Source organism: Neltuma alba, unplaced genomic scaffold (assembly GCF_004799145.2).
Source record: "Neltuma alba isolate B1F8T4 unplaced genomic scaffold, ASM479914v2 tig00004380_pilon, whole genome shotgun sequence".
In the NCBI taxonomy this organism is placed as follows: domain Eukaryota; kingdom Viridiplantae; phylum Streptophyta; class Magnoliopsida; order Fabales; family Fabaceae; genus Neltuma; species Neltuma alba.
The window spans coordinates 53,556-68,205 of NW_021633684.1; the positions used below are offsets into that span (position 1 = coordinate 53,556).

The 14,650-nt window shown below is 33.8% G+C and overlaps 2 protein-coding genes across 2 annotated transcripts; both read right to left on the reverse strand.

The window, feature by feature from the left end:
• Window positions 1-5,635: 5,635 nt before the first annotated feature.
• On the reverse strand, window positions 5,636-6,661 carry LOC114744561 (transcription repressor OFP8-like). The gene has a single exon (XM_028932736.1). It carries the CDS (start codon window positions 6,651-6,653, stop codon window positions 5,793-5,795), a length of 861 nt encoding a protein of 286 aa, XP_028788569.1. The 5' UTR covers window positions 6,654-6,661; the 3' UTR covers window positions 5,636-5,792.
• Window positions 6,662-11,711: 5,050 nt separating this feature from the next.
• LOC114744568 (polyol transporter 5) lies at window positions 11,712-13,652 on the reverse strand. The gene is made up of 2 exons (XM_028932739.1): window positions 13,342-13,652; window positions 11,712-13,248 (listed from the first exon to the last, which is right to left on the reverse strand). Exons 1-2 carry the CDS (start codon window positions 13,448-13,450, stop codon window positions 11,882-11,884), a joined length of 1,476 nt encoding a protein of 491 aa, XP_028788572.1. The 5' UTR covers window positions 13,451-13,652; the 3' UTR covers window positions 11,712-11,881.
• Window positions 13,653-14,650: the final 998 nt, after the last annotated feature.

A 14,650-nucleotide genomic window follows, 5' to 3' on the forward strand; every position in this document is an offset into this window, starting at 1 on the left:
CAATTGCATTTTGTTTTGTCATTTGGGTTCAATGAAAGACAAAGGGGACCCCACAAGGCCTCTCGAACTCCAACGTCCCAAACCCGGACTTCTGTCTCCCATTAAGCGTTTTAAAAATGAATAAATTTGCAAGCCTGGTTGATTTTACTTTAATGAAGGTGGGAGTCGGTGTGGTTGGTTGAATTGGACCTTTCTGAAGCATTGACGCACCATTTTCCTAATCAGTAGTCACATTGATGATTCATTTGCATAGCTTCGCAGTGCTAAGTCTACATATACAGCAGTACAGCACAGACAAATTTAAGTATAATTACCATTTATTGTCATATTATTTAAGGTAGGGAGTCATTTTTGCCCTGAAAGTATGCGTGAAGAGGTTGTAGATATTCAAAAAAAAAAATTTGCCTCAATATTACCCTAGAAATGTTAAAAAAAAGAGTGTAATATCACCTTTTTTTTCTGCTACTTATTTTTAACAAAAAGTATAACATTGCTCAGCTTTTAACACTTCCAGACGACGTTAAGCTTAAAAAACTTCTGTATACCGATGACACTTTCGTGGCGAATACTAAGACAAAAATAACCTTTCGTCAATATAAATTATATGGAAGTATCAGAAGCATTTAACATAAATGAAGAGCTTGAGTGGCATAATGTGATAGATGTTTTAATAACGGAGGAAATAAAAGGGTGTTGTTAAGGGTAATGAAAAGTAATGGAGAGGTACAGAAGAATGAGGAAGACAGTGATGGGGCAGCTAGCTAGATTTCACAGCTGGAATTCTGGCAGGAGCTGACTCTGACTCACCAGCTGTTGCGCCAAATCTGATAAGGATAGTTTCAGGGGAAAATATGCCACTTGAGACCTAATTTTTATTTTTATTTTTATTTTTTAATGAAATTCATCTGAAAATAATATAATTATGAATAGTGTTTTTTTTTGGGCCAAGTAAATTAGGAATAGTTAATCATTATAAAAGAGAGAAGTTGTGAAATTGCAAATTACGAGGGAAAAAAATTGGAAAACGAAAGCTTTCAGATTACCTTCATTGGAGATCTTCCAATCGTCCTCCGTCTCTATTATTAATTTTCATCTCCAGAAAAAAGTATTACTTCCAAGTATCTTATCATAAGAAATAAATATAATATTGAAATTGGTTGAATTTGTTCCGATTTAATTAAATTAGACTTATGATATAGAGAATACAGAATTAGAAATAAGAAACTACTTGTTTTTCTAACTCGGATTATTCTTAAATTATTTTGAACATAAGAATAATCTCTATCAGGTATCGGGTAGAAGCAGTTAAAACCCTCCTAATCACTAATGCTGCTATTATTTTTAAAATAAGATAATTCTGAGTAAATTTTGCAGTTGATGTTACTTTTAATTACTGTGTTCTCCTGAAGGCTGCAACTTTTTATAAATTATTATTCCACTCGGAAGAAGACAAAAACCATGTCAAATTTGGCGGACTTGGATTTATTGCTTGGGGGATCCACTCAAGAAAAATCCCCAAATTGGCCAAATCAATTTCAAATGCGATGCTTCATTTCTTAGCATCATCCAAAGTATCCATCCTTTGTAAAATTAAATTTTAATTAAAGCTGATACAGCCTGTTATCAGCTAATTAAATCTTAATTCATTCCAGACTATCCCTCGTTATTAACCAGTAACTTTATTTCACTCTACAATGCAAATTTTATCTTGATGAAATAAAACTTTCTAAACACTTGTTCAGTGGGAGAGAGGCCATTTTGAAATTAGGTCGGCTTAAACATCATTAGACACCAATCATTAAGGGTGAAAATAGACCAGGCTTTGCTTTTAACAAGTTAGAACTGTTTTGTAGCCTATCGATATGAGCGTGACTTGTGACCTGTTACAAGTTTATTATTTAGTCTAAGTCTAACCTGGCTTAAAACCTGTTAAAAAATCTATATTTTTAAAATTCAAATTACATGGTGATGCTTATAAAAAGAAGAAGCAAAGATTTAAAAAAAGGATACATAATAATTAATTTTTTAGTCTTGTCTTTTATTTAAATTTTAGTGTGATAAGTACTATTTTAAATCTCAATTACAATTTACAAGGATCTTATTCAAAACTGGTTGTAATTTTTTGTTAAAATTTAGAATAAGACTACATTTAAGTACAAAATGAAAATTAAAATCAAAACAAATAAATAAAGAGAAAAAACTATTAATTTTACAATGAATAAATAGGGTATCATAATTTAATTAACATAATACATAAGTTAACTAATTTATCATTCTAGGAACAAAATTTTTCTTTCCTATTTTATTTATATTTTTAAAATTTAAAGATCACATTATTTATTGATATTGTTATTTTAAATTATATTTTCATCTTCATTTGTCAACTAAACTTCAAAATCCAAGGAAATACTAAGCCATTAACTATATATTAAAATTAAAAAATAAATTAAAAGAGCACATTAACTATAGTACCATTAATTAATTTTCTCATAAATTAATATTATAAATTTATAACATACTCAGTCCAACCTAACAAGTTTAGTAGGCTTTTTAGAGAGCCTAATCCTAACCTATTAAATTAAACAAGTCTGAACATATTTCTTTTAAAAATAGACCAGGTCATAAGCCTATGATAAACCGCCTTACTTGTTTTCACCCTTACCAATCACACTGTAGGTTTCATCGTTTGGGTCATATCTGGAAATCAAGCCCCAAGAATTTAATTGGACAAAACTTTTTATTTTTCTTCTTCTTTTTAATAAAGTGCTACTTCTTTCGGCCTTCATTTTTTAATCACACCCGCGCATCTACATTGCAAAAACTAAAACATCAATACTATAATAATCCTTCAAAAATCATTTTTAGGTGTAATGAATTCCTAGAAGAAATTAAGCGTCAAATCTAATGAATGTTTAGCATATATAACAAATAAATGTTATTTCTATCCGCTTTTGTTGTCTTTCATTTTTTTTTTTCAGTTTCCATAGCGTCGTTTGTTTCCTTTGGTGTCTCTCCCTCTCATCCTAAATACAAAAAGTATTTTGGAGATTTGCTTCTTAATAATAAATGCAAGACTACACTCTACTACTCCAATGCTAGATATAAGTTCCTTGTAGGGAAAGTTTTGATCATAAATACAAGTTACTTGTAATAGATTTAATTTAATTTTTATTGAAAAGAGAGAAAGAAGGAGAAAATATAAGAATGATGTGTAAATGTATAAAAAGAATAAGGATAAAATTAGAAAATTTTGTTTATTTAATGCATTCCTTCATATATAAAGGTATTCCTCCGGTCTTAAATATGACCCTTATATTAGTATGTATATGGGTTTTATATTTAGGACCAGAAGAATATGTTACAAGTGATTTATAATAAAGACTAGAGTAATATTCTATTTTTCAAATTTATAATTTTTATCTCCCAAGCTATTCTTATTAATTGTACATGTGAAAGGTGTTTTCATTAATTTATGGAGTAGCTCAAATATAAATTATTAAAGAAGGTATTTAAGGAAAACTAACAAACATTTTGTATAAATAACTAATCAAACTAATTTTTTTTTAAATCTGTATAGCTATATAATTCTTGCGTTCAGAACTGGACAAGGTATAAACTCATTCCATGTACTTAATTGATGGGAATTTATCCTTTGCCCTCATATTAGTACTCTAAAACAAGAGCAGATGATTTTGTTATTAGTGGAGTATACTCCTTATTCCTCACTCAAAAAACAAAAGAAATTAAACCTGCATAAATATATCCTATCTTATCTTGGATGATGCATGCTGTTTGCTGCCATAAGAATCCAACATATATATATGTACAACAGATCATGGTTAAAAACTTAGAAAAATATACGGACATGAACATTCCAACCACCTTCCAGGTAAGTGCTTGGGAACTCGTATTATACAACAGACAAACAAACTCAATATACTAAATTCAATCATGTCTGATGGTAAGGACGCTGCCTTTTGTTTTGTCTTCACTCTGCTATTTCTACTGTTCTCCTCAGACCTCATCACCGTCTAATACTATTATTGTTGTTGTTTCATGAATCCCTGCTTCATCATACAACCTAACAGCTTGTTCTTCTCTACCTACCAATTTTATATGACAATGTATGTTTTTGTCTGTTTTCTGTGACATAGACAAGACTGTACCATATATGTATGCCATTCTTGTATTGTTTTCTTCTTCTCCTTCTCTTCCCTTAGATCCAATGTAATTTTAATTGTGGATTTTGTTCTCTGCTATCCTCCCATGGTTGCCATGCTTTGACCAAATTATTAATCATCTTCTTGTTGCTTTGCCAACACATTTGGATGTGTTCAATGGATCTTAATATACCGTCCGTATGATAAAAAAATATTTATGCAGATTTGGTCTGAAAGAATAATAGATTGGCCAACTTAATTTAATAATATAAATATATATAAACATTGTGAATAAAACCTACTTTGAATATTATTTATATTTATCATTAACATAATGTGTGGCCGCACGTTGGGCTTTGAAACCTAGAAATTCTATCATTCCATGGCTGAAACTGGCTATGATGGTTTTATGAAAACAGAGGAAGGGACATGAAGATATTTGGATCACATGTGAATCCACCTCAATGGTCACATTAGATAGTGAATGAGAATGGTTGATTACTCTTCGGACACTAATATATGTCACTCTTTGCACCAATAATAAAATATCATAATACTTTCCCTGATTCTTAATATAAAAGATGGTTTAATATTCAATTTGGTTTTAAATATAAGATTTCAATCCACTTTATATATAAGAGGACTAAAAGATTAAAATAGCTAAAATTTAAAGAAGTGGGTTGGATAAGTTAAACTTGAAAAACAGAAATAATGTAACTGAATCAAAATTATAAGAACTAAATGATTTTTTTAATAAAAATGATATAGAAAAAGAAGCAAATCGTTCCAAAAAAAAAAAACTCATCATCCCAAAAACACACTCAAAAATACTATAGTAACTATCAGCTAGTATGAAATATAACCTGACGATGCAAAGTATAGAAGTCACAGTAGGAACATTTGGAGTATTGCTTAATTTTTTTCCCATCCCTGCCCTTCATTAACTATGCTGATTACTTTGGCAATTGGCGGTCAAAATACATATGAAAAAGGAAATTAGAATCATTTAATTTAATTTGGGAGCATTATTGAGAAATAATTTTAATTTATGACGAGTTTAAGAAGTTCAACCACTTTTAAACTTTTAAGAAGTTCAACTATTCAAAATATAATTTAATATGCTTTCAATTGCTTAGGTGATACTAATAATCTAATATTATAGGCCCTGAGATCTATTTTGAAGGTGAAGTACCTAATGAATAATGATAACATGCTAATTACAGTGAAAAGCAAATCAAAACGCAGTCTTTTTTCTCAAGCGGACTTTGGAAAGAGCAATCTTTTCTTTTTATGGTTTCTATTCTTTTAGTGAATCCACAAACAAGAAAAAGGAGCGTTTAGTTTTTACTTCAACGAAGAAGACAGCTCCAGTTTTGCAACTTTTCTCCCTCAAAATTCAAATCTTTTTCGACTTTCAAGTCCAGTAAAATCAGGAAAATTAAAAAACAGAACACAAGAACTAGCAAGAGGAAATCTCAGGGGAAGAGAACCGGAGAAGTGACTTGAATTAAATAGAAAATGAGGTATGATACAAGGAAGCTAAGCTAAGCTAAGTCAGAAACTAAACTAATTTCCATAGAAACAAAGCACAATGAACTCAGAAAAGTTCTCTCTCTGCTTTCCATTCAAATTCTAAACCCAGTCACAGAACAGAGCATCATAAATCTCTGTGAATACTTCCACAATGATCTTGTGATGATGATGTGAATTCAGTGACAGAAAACACTGCAACAGATTCTCCAAATCCTTTGCAGCAAATATCTGTTTCTCCACTATCATTTCCACCATTGACGTCCTGAAGTCATTGTAAGGATCACTCGAACGTTTCACCACGGCGAAGCTATCCTTCACTTTCACCTGCAATGGCAGAACACCCATCTCAGAATTCCCCTTCTTAGAGCTGATCCGACTTCCGTCCTGCTTTCTCCGGCGAGACCGATGCCTCCGGCGAAACCGGCGAGACTGTGAGGAGTCAGACGAGGTGCTTTTAGAAGAGAAAAGAGTCTCCGTCTCGTCATCTTCGTCGTCGCTGCTATACCACCAATTCCCTCCAAAATCATCTGCTTCTTTCTTGCTATAACTGAACGGAATAGTCTCCTTGTCATTGATTTTCATCTGGGTATCCTTCTTCTTCTTCTTCGTCGTCGTCGTCTTCCTCCTCCTCTTCGTATCCTTCTTCTTTCTTGCTGATTCTTTCACTTTCTCGGCAGAATCAAACTCATTCTCGCAGCTACGAGAAGCAAGAAGACAAGACCTACCGTTGAGGTCGTCGCAGAGGGAATCAAAGCATGGAGTGTGAAGAGATTGTGAGGCTTTGGGTCTGAAGATGGAAGGAAAGGGACGAAGTCTGGGGGACATGGGCTCCATGAGATGTGAGGATGGTGGGTGGTAGTGTGGAGCTTTTTCCATGACATCGGAGAAGTTTCGGGTCCTGCAAGACCCGAATGAGGATCTGAACATGCGAGAGACTCGTATTTTGAGTCGGTTTTCCATTACAGTTCAGAGAGAGAGAAAGAGAGAGAGAGTGCTGTGAATCAAAGAAAGATGGGATTTTGAAGAAGAAACGCTGCTTGTGTTCTGAGGGGAAACGGGGGAAAAGAGAGGGATATTTAAATAAATGCATGACGAGGGAGGGAAGAAGCGAGGAAGACTCGAAATGTCAAATTAAATAATTAATATATTAATATATTATAGAAATAAATAAATAAATAACGTCATGCTGTTTTGTCGATCGTCGTCTTCTTTGTCCTCAATTACTGGTCGTCCAGCCATTGGATTAATTAACAAGAGTAAAAGACCCGCTTTTTCGGGACAGAAAAAAAAAGGAGTACAACTTTTAAAATTATATGTTTTCATAAAAAGTTAAATAGTAAATTTGTACCGAAAGTTTTTTGTCATGCGATTGGTGCAACGTTTTCCTAAAAATTTAACAAATGGTGCAATTTAAAATAATAAACAAAGAAATAAATATTTTGATTAAATATTGTCATACTTTACTTTGTCAATAAGTCATTTCATAATTTTTAATATCTTTGCATAATCTAATTATTAGAACAATCATATTAGTGGAACATATAATTAATTCAAAGTACTAGTGACATTTGAAGTTGTTTTTTCCCCCTCATCTTTGATCTAATAAAAAGAACTCAGAACCCCATTACATATATATAGAAGGGCAAATATGCAACCTCATACTTAAGTAAGACTTGCAGTGCTGAATGTAATTTGAATTTGATTTATTACTTTAAATGGCCTAAAATATTTTGTTATTATCAACAAATTTAAACAGCAATTAACTTGTCAACATTAAGAGATCTACTGTAATGAATATGATCGGGAAAAAGTAATTTTTTGTAAATAAAATGGTCCTCCCATGAATGGGCTGGCTTGTTCATTGTTAGTGATCAGTGAAGTTTTCCTCTCTCTCTCTCTCTCTACTATTTGACTTGCAAAACATGAAAGACGTTTCGAACTCCGAAGAGATCGAATCATGAAGATTAACCTTCTTTGAAAAACTAAAACTAATAATAATAATAATACAAAATTGATTCTTACACCCTACGTTAGGATAGTACTTCTTGGAAATAGACAGGTTGTAATTATTCATTCCCAAGGTAACATTTCGAATTTGCAATAAGGTGTTATTGAAAGAATCTGGAAGCGAGATATTACAGGAAGTAAAGCAAGCAGAAAGAGGTTAGGAAAAGAGTTTATTTCTATGGATTAATAATAAAGTTTAACATAAATATAAAATTAATTAATTAATAGCAAAAAAAGTGAGATGTGAAATAATCTACTAGTGATTGTTTTTATGTCGTAGCTAGTGATTACAAAAGTAACGAAGCATCAGTGTAGGTTTGGTCAGGGACATACGAACGAGGTGGCAGGGAACCAGAATCCTGAACCACCCTTTATTTATAATAACAACGTTAATAATAAAGCTATTGTTTGAAATTTAAAACCAAAGAGGAAGAAGAAGAACCCTACTTAATTAACAAACACATATACAATCAGCATAGCTTTTTTTTTTCCCCTTCACAAACACCAAATGAAATCCTTAATCACCTCAGTAATATATATGTCCCTTCCATGACTTGGGTTTTTTCATTTTGTTTTTTTAAAAGCTGAAATGACTTGGGTTTTTCAGATGTTTTCTTTTTGTGCTCACTAGTTCATGTATTTTTACATTACAAAAAAAATTGTGTAGTTATTTACACAGTATCAATATATCTCCTATTATCAGGTTAAATTTGAACAAGAAACTGTTTGAGTTTCAGCAAAAAATGGTCTAAAAGAGAACGTTATTTTAAGAGGGACGATACTTATTGGTAGGGGTGAGTATTCGGTTTTTCGGTTCGGTTATCGGTGATAACCGAACTAACCGAATAACCGAATAGAGTAAAATTTAAAAACCGAACCGAAACCGATTAACCGAACTAACCGAAACCGAATTAATTGAAAATTTCGGTTCGGTTAACCGATTAACCGAAATATATAAATATGAAAAATGATTTAAAATTAAAAATAATAATAAAACACAATTACAACTATTAATTAATAAATATTTCATGATTCAATGTGATTTATTATAATAATATTTGTTATAACCATATTTATTGAATATAAATATATTTAAAAAGTTCACATATACCCACATATATATTTATTATAATAATATTTATTACATATAAATATATGATATATTTATTTCGGTTATTCGGTTATAACCGAAATTTTTTTTCTAATAACCGAACCGAACACCGAAACCGAATTATTAAAAAAATAAAAACCGAATATATAACCGAAAACCGAAATAACCGAACCGAAAAACCAAAATTGAATTCGGTTCGGTTCGGTTCGGTTTTCGGTTATGGTTCGATTTTACTCACCCCTACTTATTAGTACCAAATTCAAAAGATTAATGCACCATTCAGGGTCAGATCTAAACAAGATTAATTCCCCATTCAAAAAGAATCATGTCGTACATTTACTTTGGTACATAAACAGACAATAGCTTTGGGAAAGCATATTGATTTATTTATTTTAGTACTTATGTATGTCTGCAGGTACTATGTATATATCCTTAAAGTTAAAGTGATTTTCAATAATTGTTTGTCTCTCTCCTCTCCAGGTTATAATAATAACAAAGACAAAAGAGTTTCTTAATAGAAAATCAGATTGCTTTGACCTTTGAGGGTAGGGTGTCCACATTTTCATGCAATTCATTCCTCTATTTGCATTACTACTCAGAGTCATATGCTTCAGCAAACTCAGTTATACGCCAAATGTTGCTTCTATATTTGAAATTAATGGATGAGGATGTGAACTTTCGCTTCTCTGTGGATCTAAGTTTAATTTGAGATTATGGTTTAAATTTAGTATGCCGGGAAAGATTAGAGTTAGAAGGAGGCATCTTGTCATCAATATGGTAATCTTATCAGAGACATATGTTAGCATTATTTTTCTCTCCTCTTTTTGTTTCTGCTAAATTTGGTGACTTTGCAGAACAGAACAGGGCTCTTCTGATGATGATGAGAATTCTTGAAAGACTCCGAAAATGTGAGCTCACATTCTTTGTTACATTCCATGAAGACAATCACTATAAGTGTGTGTGTGTGTGTGTGTGTGTATGCGCACATACAATAATGCTTCACGTACTTACACTTAGCTTGGAGCTTTCTATACATAATTTTGTGATCTGAATGATATATATATGGAGTTTTGAATAATGAAATCTGTGTTTTGCAGAAGCAGACAGTGGCATTGAACTAAATTATTAAAAAAAAAAAAAAGTCAATGGATGGATGTTGATGGTTCATAAAATAACACTTCAAGTTTGAATTTAAACGGCTCAAACGAAAAAGTATAAGCACTAGCACATTCACATATGCTATATATACAAATACTATTAGAAACGATATATGCTGCCAGGTAATAAAACAAAACCTAAATGCAGAAGATGTATGAAAAGAGTTAGGAGTAAACCCCACAAAATAAGGTGACTGCCACTTTTCATTAATGTCAAGCACTACCTTCATTTTCGGAATGCCAGTGGTCGCTTTCAAAATATGCTTCATAAAATGTACAGTCTTGTATACATTGTCCATATTGAGAAAATTAATCTTTTAATTCTTATAGTTTTAACTTAGCTGTAACTTAGTTTCTAAACTTTAATTCACCACAACTCAATTTTTAAACTTTAATTTGCATGTAACTCAATTCTTAAACTTTGATGTGATATAACTCAGTTATTATGATTTTAATCATCTACGTCGTTAATCCTTAAATTTCATGAAATATATAATTTTTTTTTTATCTTTTTTAAATATAGGGACAAACCATAGGGTTTGAGTTGCCTTTGGTTACAGCTCAAAGACTGAGTTATGATTAAGTCAAAATCATAAGGACTAAGTAGCACTAATTTAAAATTTAGAAATTGAATTATAACTAAATAAAAAACATAGGAATCAAAAGATTAATTTTTCCTTTTTTATTTGAATTTGATGGATGTGCATAAGTAGGCATCACCTAACAGTACACTTTCTAGGGCCTATTCCTATATTTTCCATAATTAAATTTCAAGCAACTGAATTTGAATTGAAACACAGTAACATAAGTGGTAGAGGGGTTTAAAATTGTGATGATAAAGCGGTAAGAAAGGATCTGAGGATTATAGGGAATACTGCCCTGTGAATTGAGAGCAGAGAAGCCATGTAAAAGGCTCAATGAAGGCTGCATGAGAGAAGCATCTTTGAGAAGCGGGAAGCTTCCAAGCTCATGAAGACAAATTAATAAATGCAGCAGACAAAGGCCTCAGCCTTCTGTACTCTCCCTGCTTCAAATGTGATGAAGAAGCTGTGCATGTGGCCAAAGGCCTCTTACTTTATTCATATTCATCTTCCTTGTAAGTGAGGGATGGCAAATTTGATCTTACTCGTAATCTTAAGGCTATTCCTTTAATACCTTGCAAGTAGGAGACAACGGCGTTGAACCAAAATGGGATGATGCTGCCGATTCTTCATAACTCATAACATATTTCAAAGTTTGAATTGAAATGCCTCAAAAAGTAAACCCTCTCAGCTTATCCTATCTATAGAAACCGTTGATCCTACAAATAGTCCAACAAATCTATATTTGGAAGCTACATATCCATACAAAGCCCAAAAAGAATTTTAAAAAAAAAGAGTAAAAGCCATCAGAATAATTTTTTTTAATTTAAAAAAAGAGTATTCCCTGCCTCTCTGCACTAGACACTAGTGCATTGCATTAATGTCAACACTCTACACATTTTCTTTTTCTTAATGTTTTATGGTTTCAATCAGAAATTGAACTGTCATTTCTTTTCCCAATGACTCCTACTTTTGGAAAGAAAATTAGAATAAAAAGAATATTAGGAGAAAAAAGAAGGTCAAAAATAGTAAATTTTTTAAATTGAAAATTTTCTTTATAGTGTTCTCTCCCATTTATTTTCCTCCCCTTTTTTTCTCCATCCAAACTAGACCTTAGAAAAATTACAGATAAATAAATTCAAGGTTAGACAAGATGCTTCTTTTCTTTCCTTCGTATCAAATCTGCATAATTACAAAAGGAGGATGGCAACCAAGTCCCCCAAAAAACAAAAATTACCCTCTGGACCCGGTTAACACAGAAGGCAAGAGGCACGAAAACCTTGAAAGCCCAACTACAATAATTCCACATCATTAAAATTACAATTAACAACCCTAAACAGCCCCCATTTCGGTTTCCCTGTGTTCATCAGCTTTGGGTTTTTTCTCAAACAATGTCTCCAATTCTTCCAAGCTCTTCCCTTTGGTCTCTGGTATGAACACATAAAAGAACAGTGTCCCCACCACCATTATCCCACACAACACGAAGAACATTCCGGCGAACGTTATCTTCTTTGATATCGTCAAGAACGTCATCGACACCACGCCGGAGACGAGCCTGTTCACAGATATCGCCAAGCTTGAACCTTGGGCCCTCATCCTTGTCGGAAATATTTCCGACGAGTATACCCACGTTATGGGCCCAAGCCCAATTGAAAAGAATGACACGTCAGCACACACTGCCACCACACACAGGATGATGGCCCAAAGTGGCTTCCTGACTGATTTCTGTAGAAACAATGAGCCCACTCCGAGCCCAGCTAGAGAGATGGACATACCCGTTGAGCCCAATAACAATAGGGGTCGCCTTCCAAACTTGTCTAGGTACAGAGCAGAGAGCAGAACGAATGAAGTTTTGGCTAAGCCCATGATCACGTTCACGCCGAAGAGTTGTTTCTTGTTGTGGATCCCGGCGGCTCTGAACACTTCCGGGCAATAGTACACAACGGCGTCGTTTCCGGAGGCTTGCATGAAGAAGTTCATTCCGATGGCAGTGACCAGCATGCGACGGACTGCTGGTGAGGGTCTCAGCAATAGCTCCTTCCAGACACCTTCCCCGCGGAAATCCCCTTCGCCGCCGGTGACCATTGCCGCCGCTGTGGTAATTTCCTGGAGTCTTTGTTCCGCTTCCTCCGGCGACGATGAGGTTTTCAGGAGGACCTTTTTTGCCCGGGCGACCTTCCCTTTCATGGCGAGCCAACGAGGGGATTCCGGCATGGCTATGACGCCGAAAGCGATGGCAATTGCGGGCGCGGCGGCGAGGCCGAGCATGAGCCTCCAGCCCAGGTGTAACGGAAGACTGGCGAGGCAGTAGTTAATTATGTAGCCGAGCAGGATGCCGAAAGTGATGAAGACTTCGGGAAGGGAGGTGAGGAGGCCGCGGCTCATGGCCGGAGAGAGCTCGGCGGTGTAGAGAGGGGCAATCATGAGGGCACAGCCGACGCCAATTCCGGCGACCATCCGACCGACCAAGAGAACCCAAAAATTGGGCGCGAGACCCATCAAAACGGCACCTAAAAAAAACGTGAATGCGGCAAACACAATGGTGTATCGGCGGCCAATCCAATCGGACATTTTTCCAGAAGCAAGCGATCCAAACAGAGAGAACACATTCAAAACACCCACCAGGATTTCTTGTTTTGAAGAAGAGATCCCCATGTCCTCCTTAATCAAAACCGAAGCACCGCTCATAGCCCCAATATCTGCAGGAATTCACACACACAATCACGCATAAATCACAAATGCCACATGAATCGAATTCAATTCAACCTTTCGAAACATAGAATCAAACATACCATATCCAAGGAGAACGGAAGTGACGGAGGCAAGAAGAGCACACAGAATAGTGAATCCATTGAGGCGAGGTGCGGGTTTCGTCTGATGATCGCCATTGTTATCATCCATTTTCTCTGTTCTGGGAAAATCAGAGTGAAAATCAAAGGAAGAAACAAAAAACGACGAAATTCGATCGAGGAGGGGGTTAAAGAGGGAGCAGGTGATTCATGAGAGCAACGAGTGTGGAGTTAAAAGAGAGAAGAAGAAGGAGAAAGAAGAAGAAAAATGGTAATAAACGGATAATGCAAAATCTCGGCTTGGTTTGGGAGGTAACTACGATTACTCTCTGCAAAACTAGGCGTGCAGTGTGGATGTTATGGACGTTATTGCATTTACACTTTTGCCCCTGGTTTATCCACCACTTTTCTATTTTTTCCCTTCGCTTCTGGCGGATCACAGGAATAAGAAGATCAGAGTCTAAACTCTCGTCAGATCTTCTACAAATTTGCCGATCATTTCAAATACCTTATCCTCTTTATCTAATTCAGCTTGCTCATGTTGTTTGCTTCGCAATATTGTGGATTCTTTTTTGTAAAAGAAAAAAAAAAAGAATATAGCCAGCAATTTTTTAACCTAATGGGTTAAATCCCGCTAATAATCTTAAACTGTTAATGTTAACGTCTCTTCTTTTAATAATAATGTTAATGTTATTCTAGTCCTATTCATAAAGTAGAGAGAATAATTTTTTTTTCCTAACTATAGTATGTCATTCATTTTTATTACAAGTTTCTACTTTTGTCACTCATTAAATGTTTATGTATGTTATTTAACTTTTAAAGCACATGCATTTAATAGGATCAAAGTTAGAAATATAATCCCTTCAGTTTTTATTATAAGTTTTAAATAACTAATTCACGGATAACGAACTGTTAGTTAAAATTAGTTAAAAACAATAAATAGGTTAGAAAGATAATTTTGTTTCTAAATATGTCCTTATAATAAATAAGAAAAATGATGAAAGAGAATGTGTGGGAAAATATGATAAAAGAGAGTATAATGAAGGAAAGACAATAAATAATTAAGGAAAAAATAGAAAAAATACATTAAATGTTAAGACAAATCTCAAATTGAAACTTATAAAATGGACAATATCTTTTCTTAAATTTAAAACTTATAAATAAGATTGGAGTGGTACTAAATTTTTAGACAGAGTTATTGAATTTTGAAGTTTTTTATTGATTGGGATGGAACATGTGCTAAAAAGTGACTAATCATAAGTAGGGAAAGAAGGAACAAAATATTATATTAATTTTATGGGTTTCGATTGTC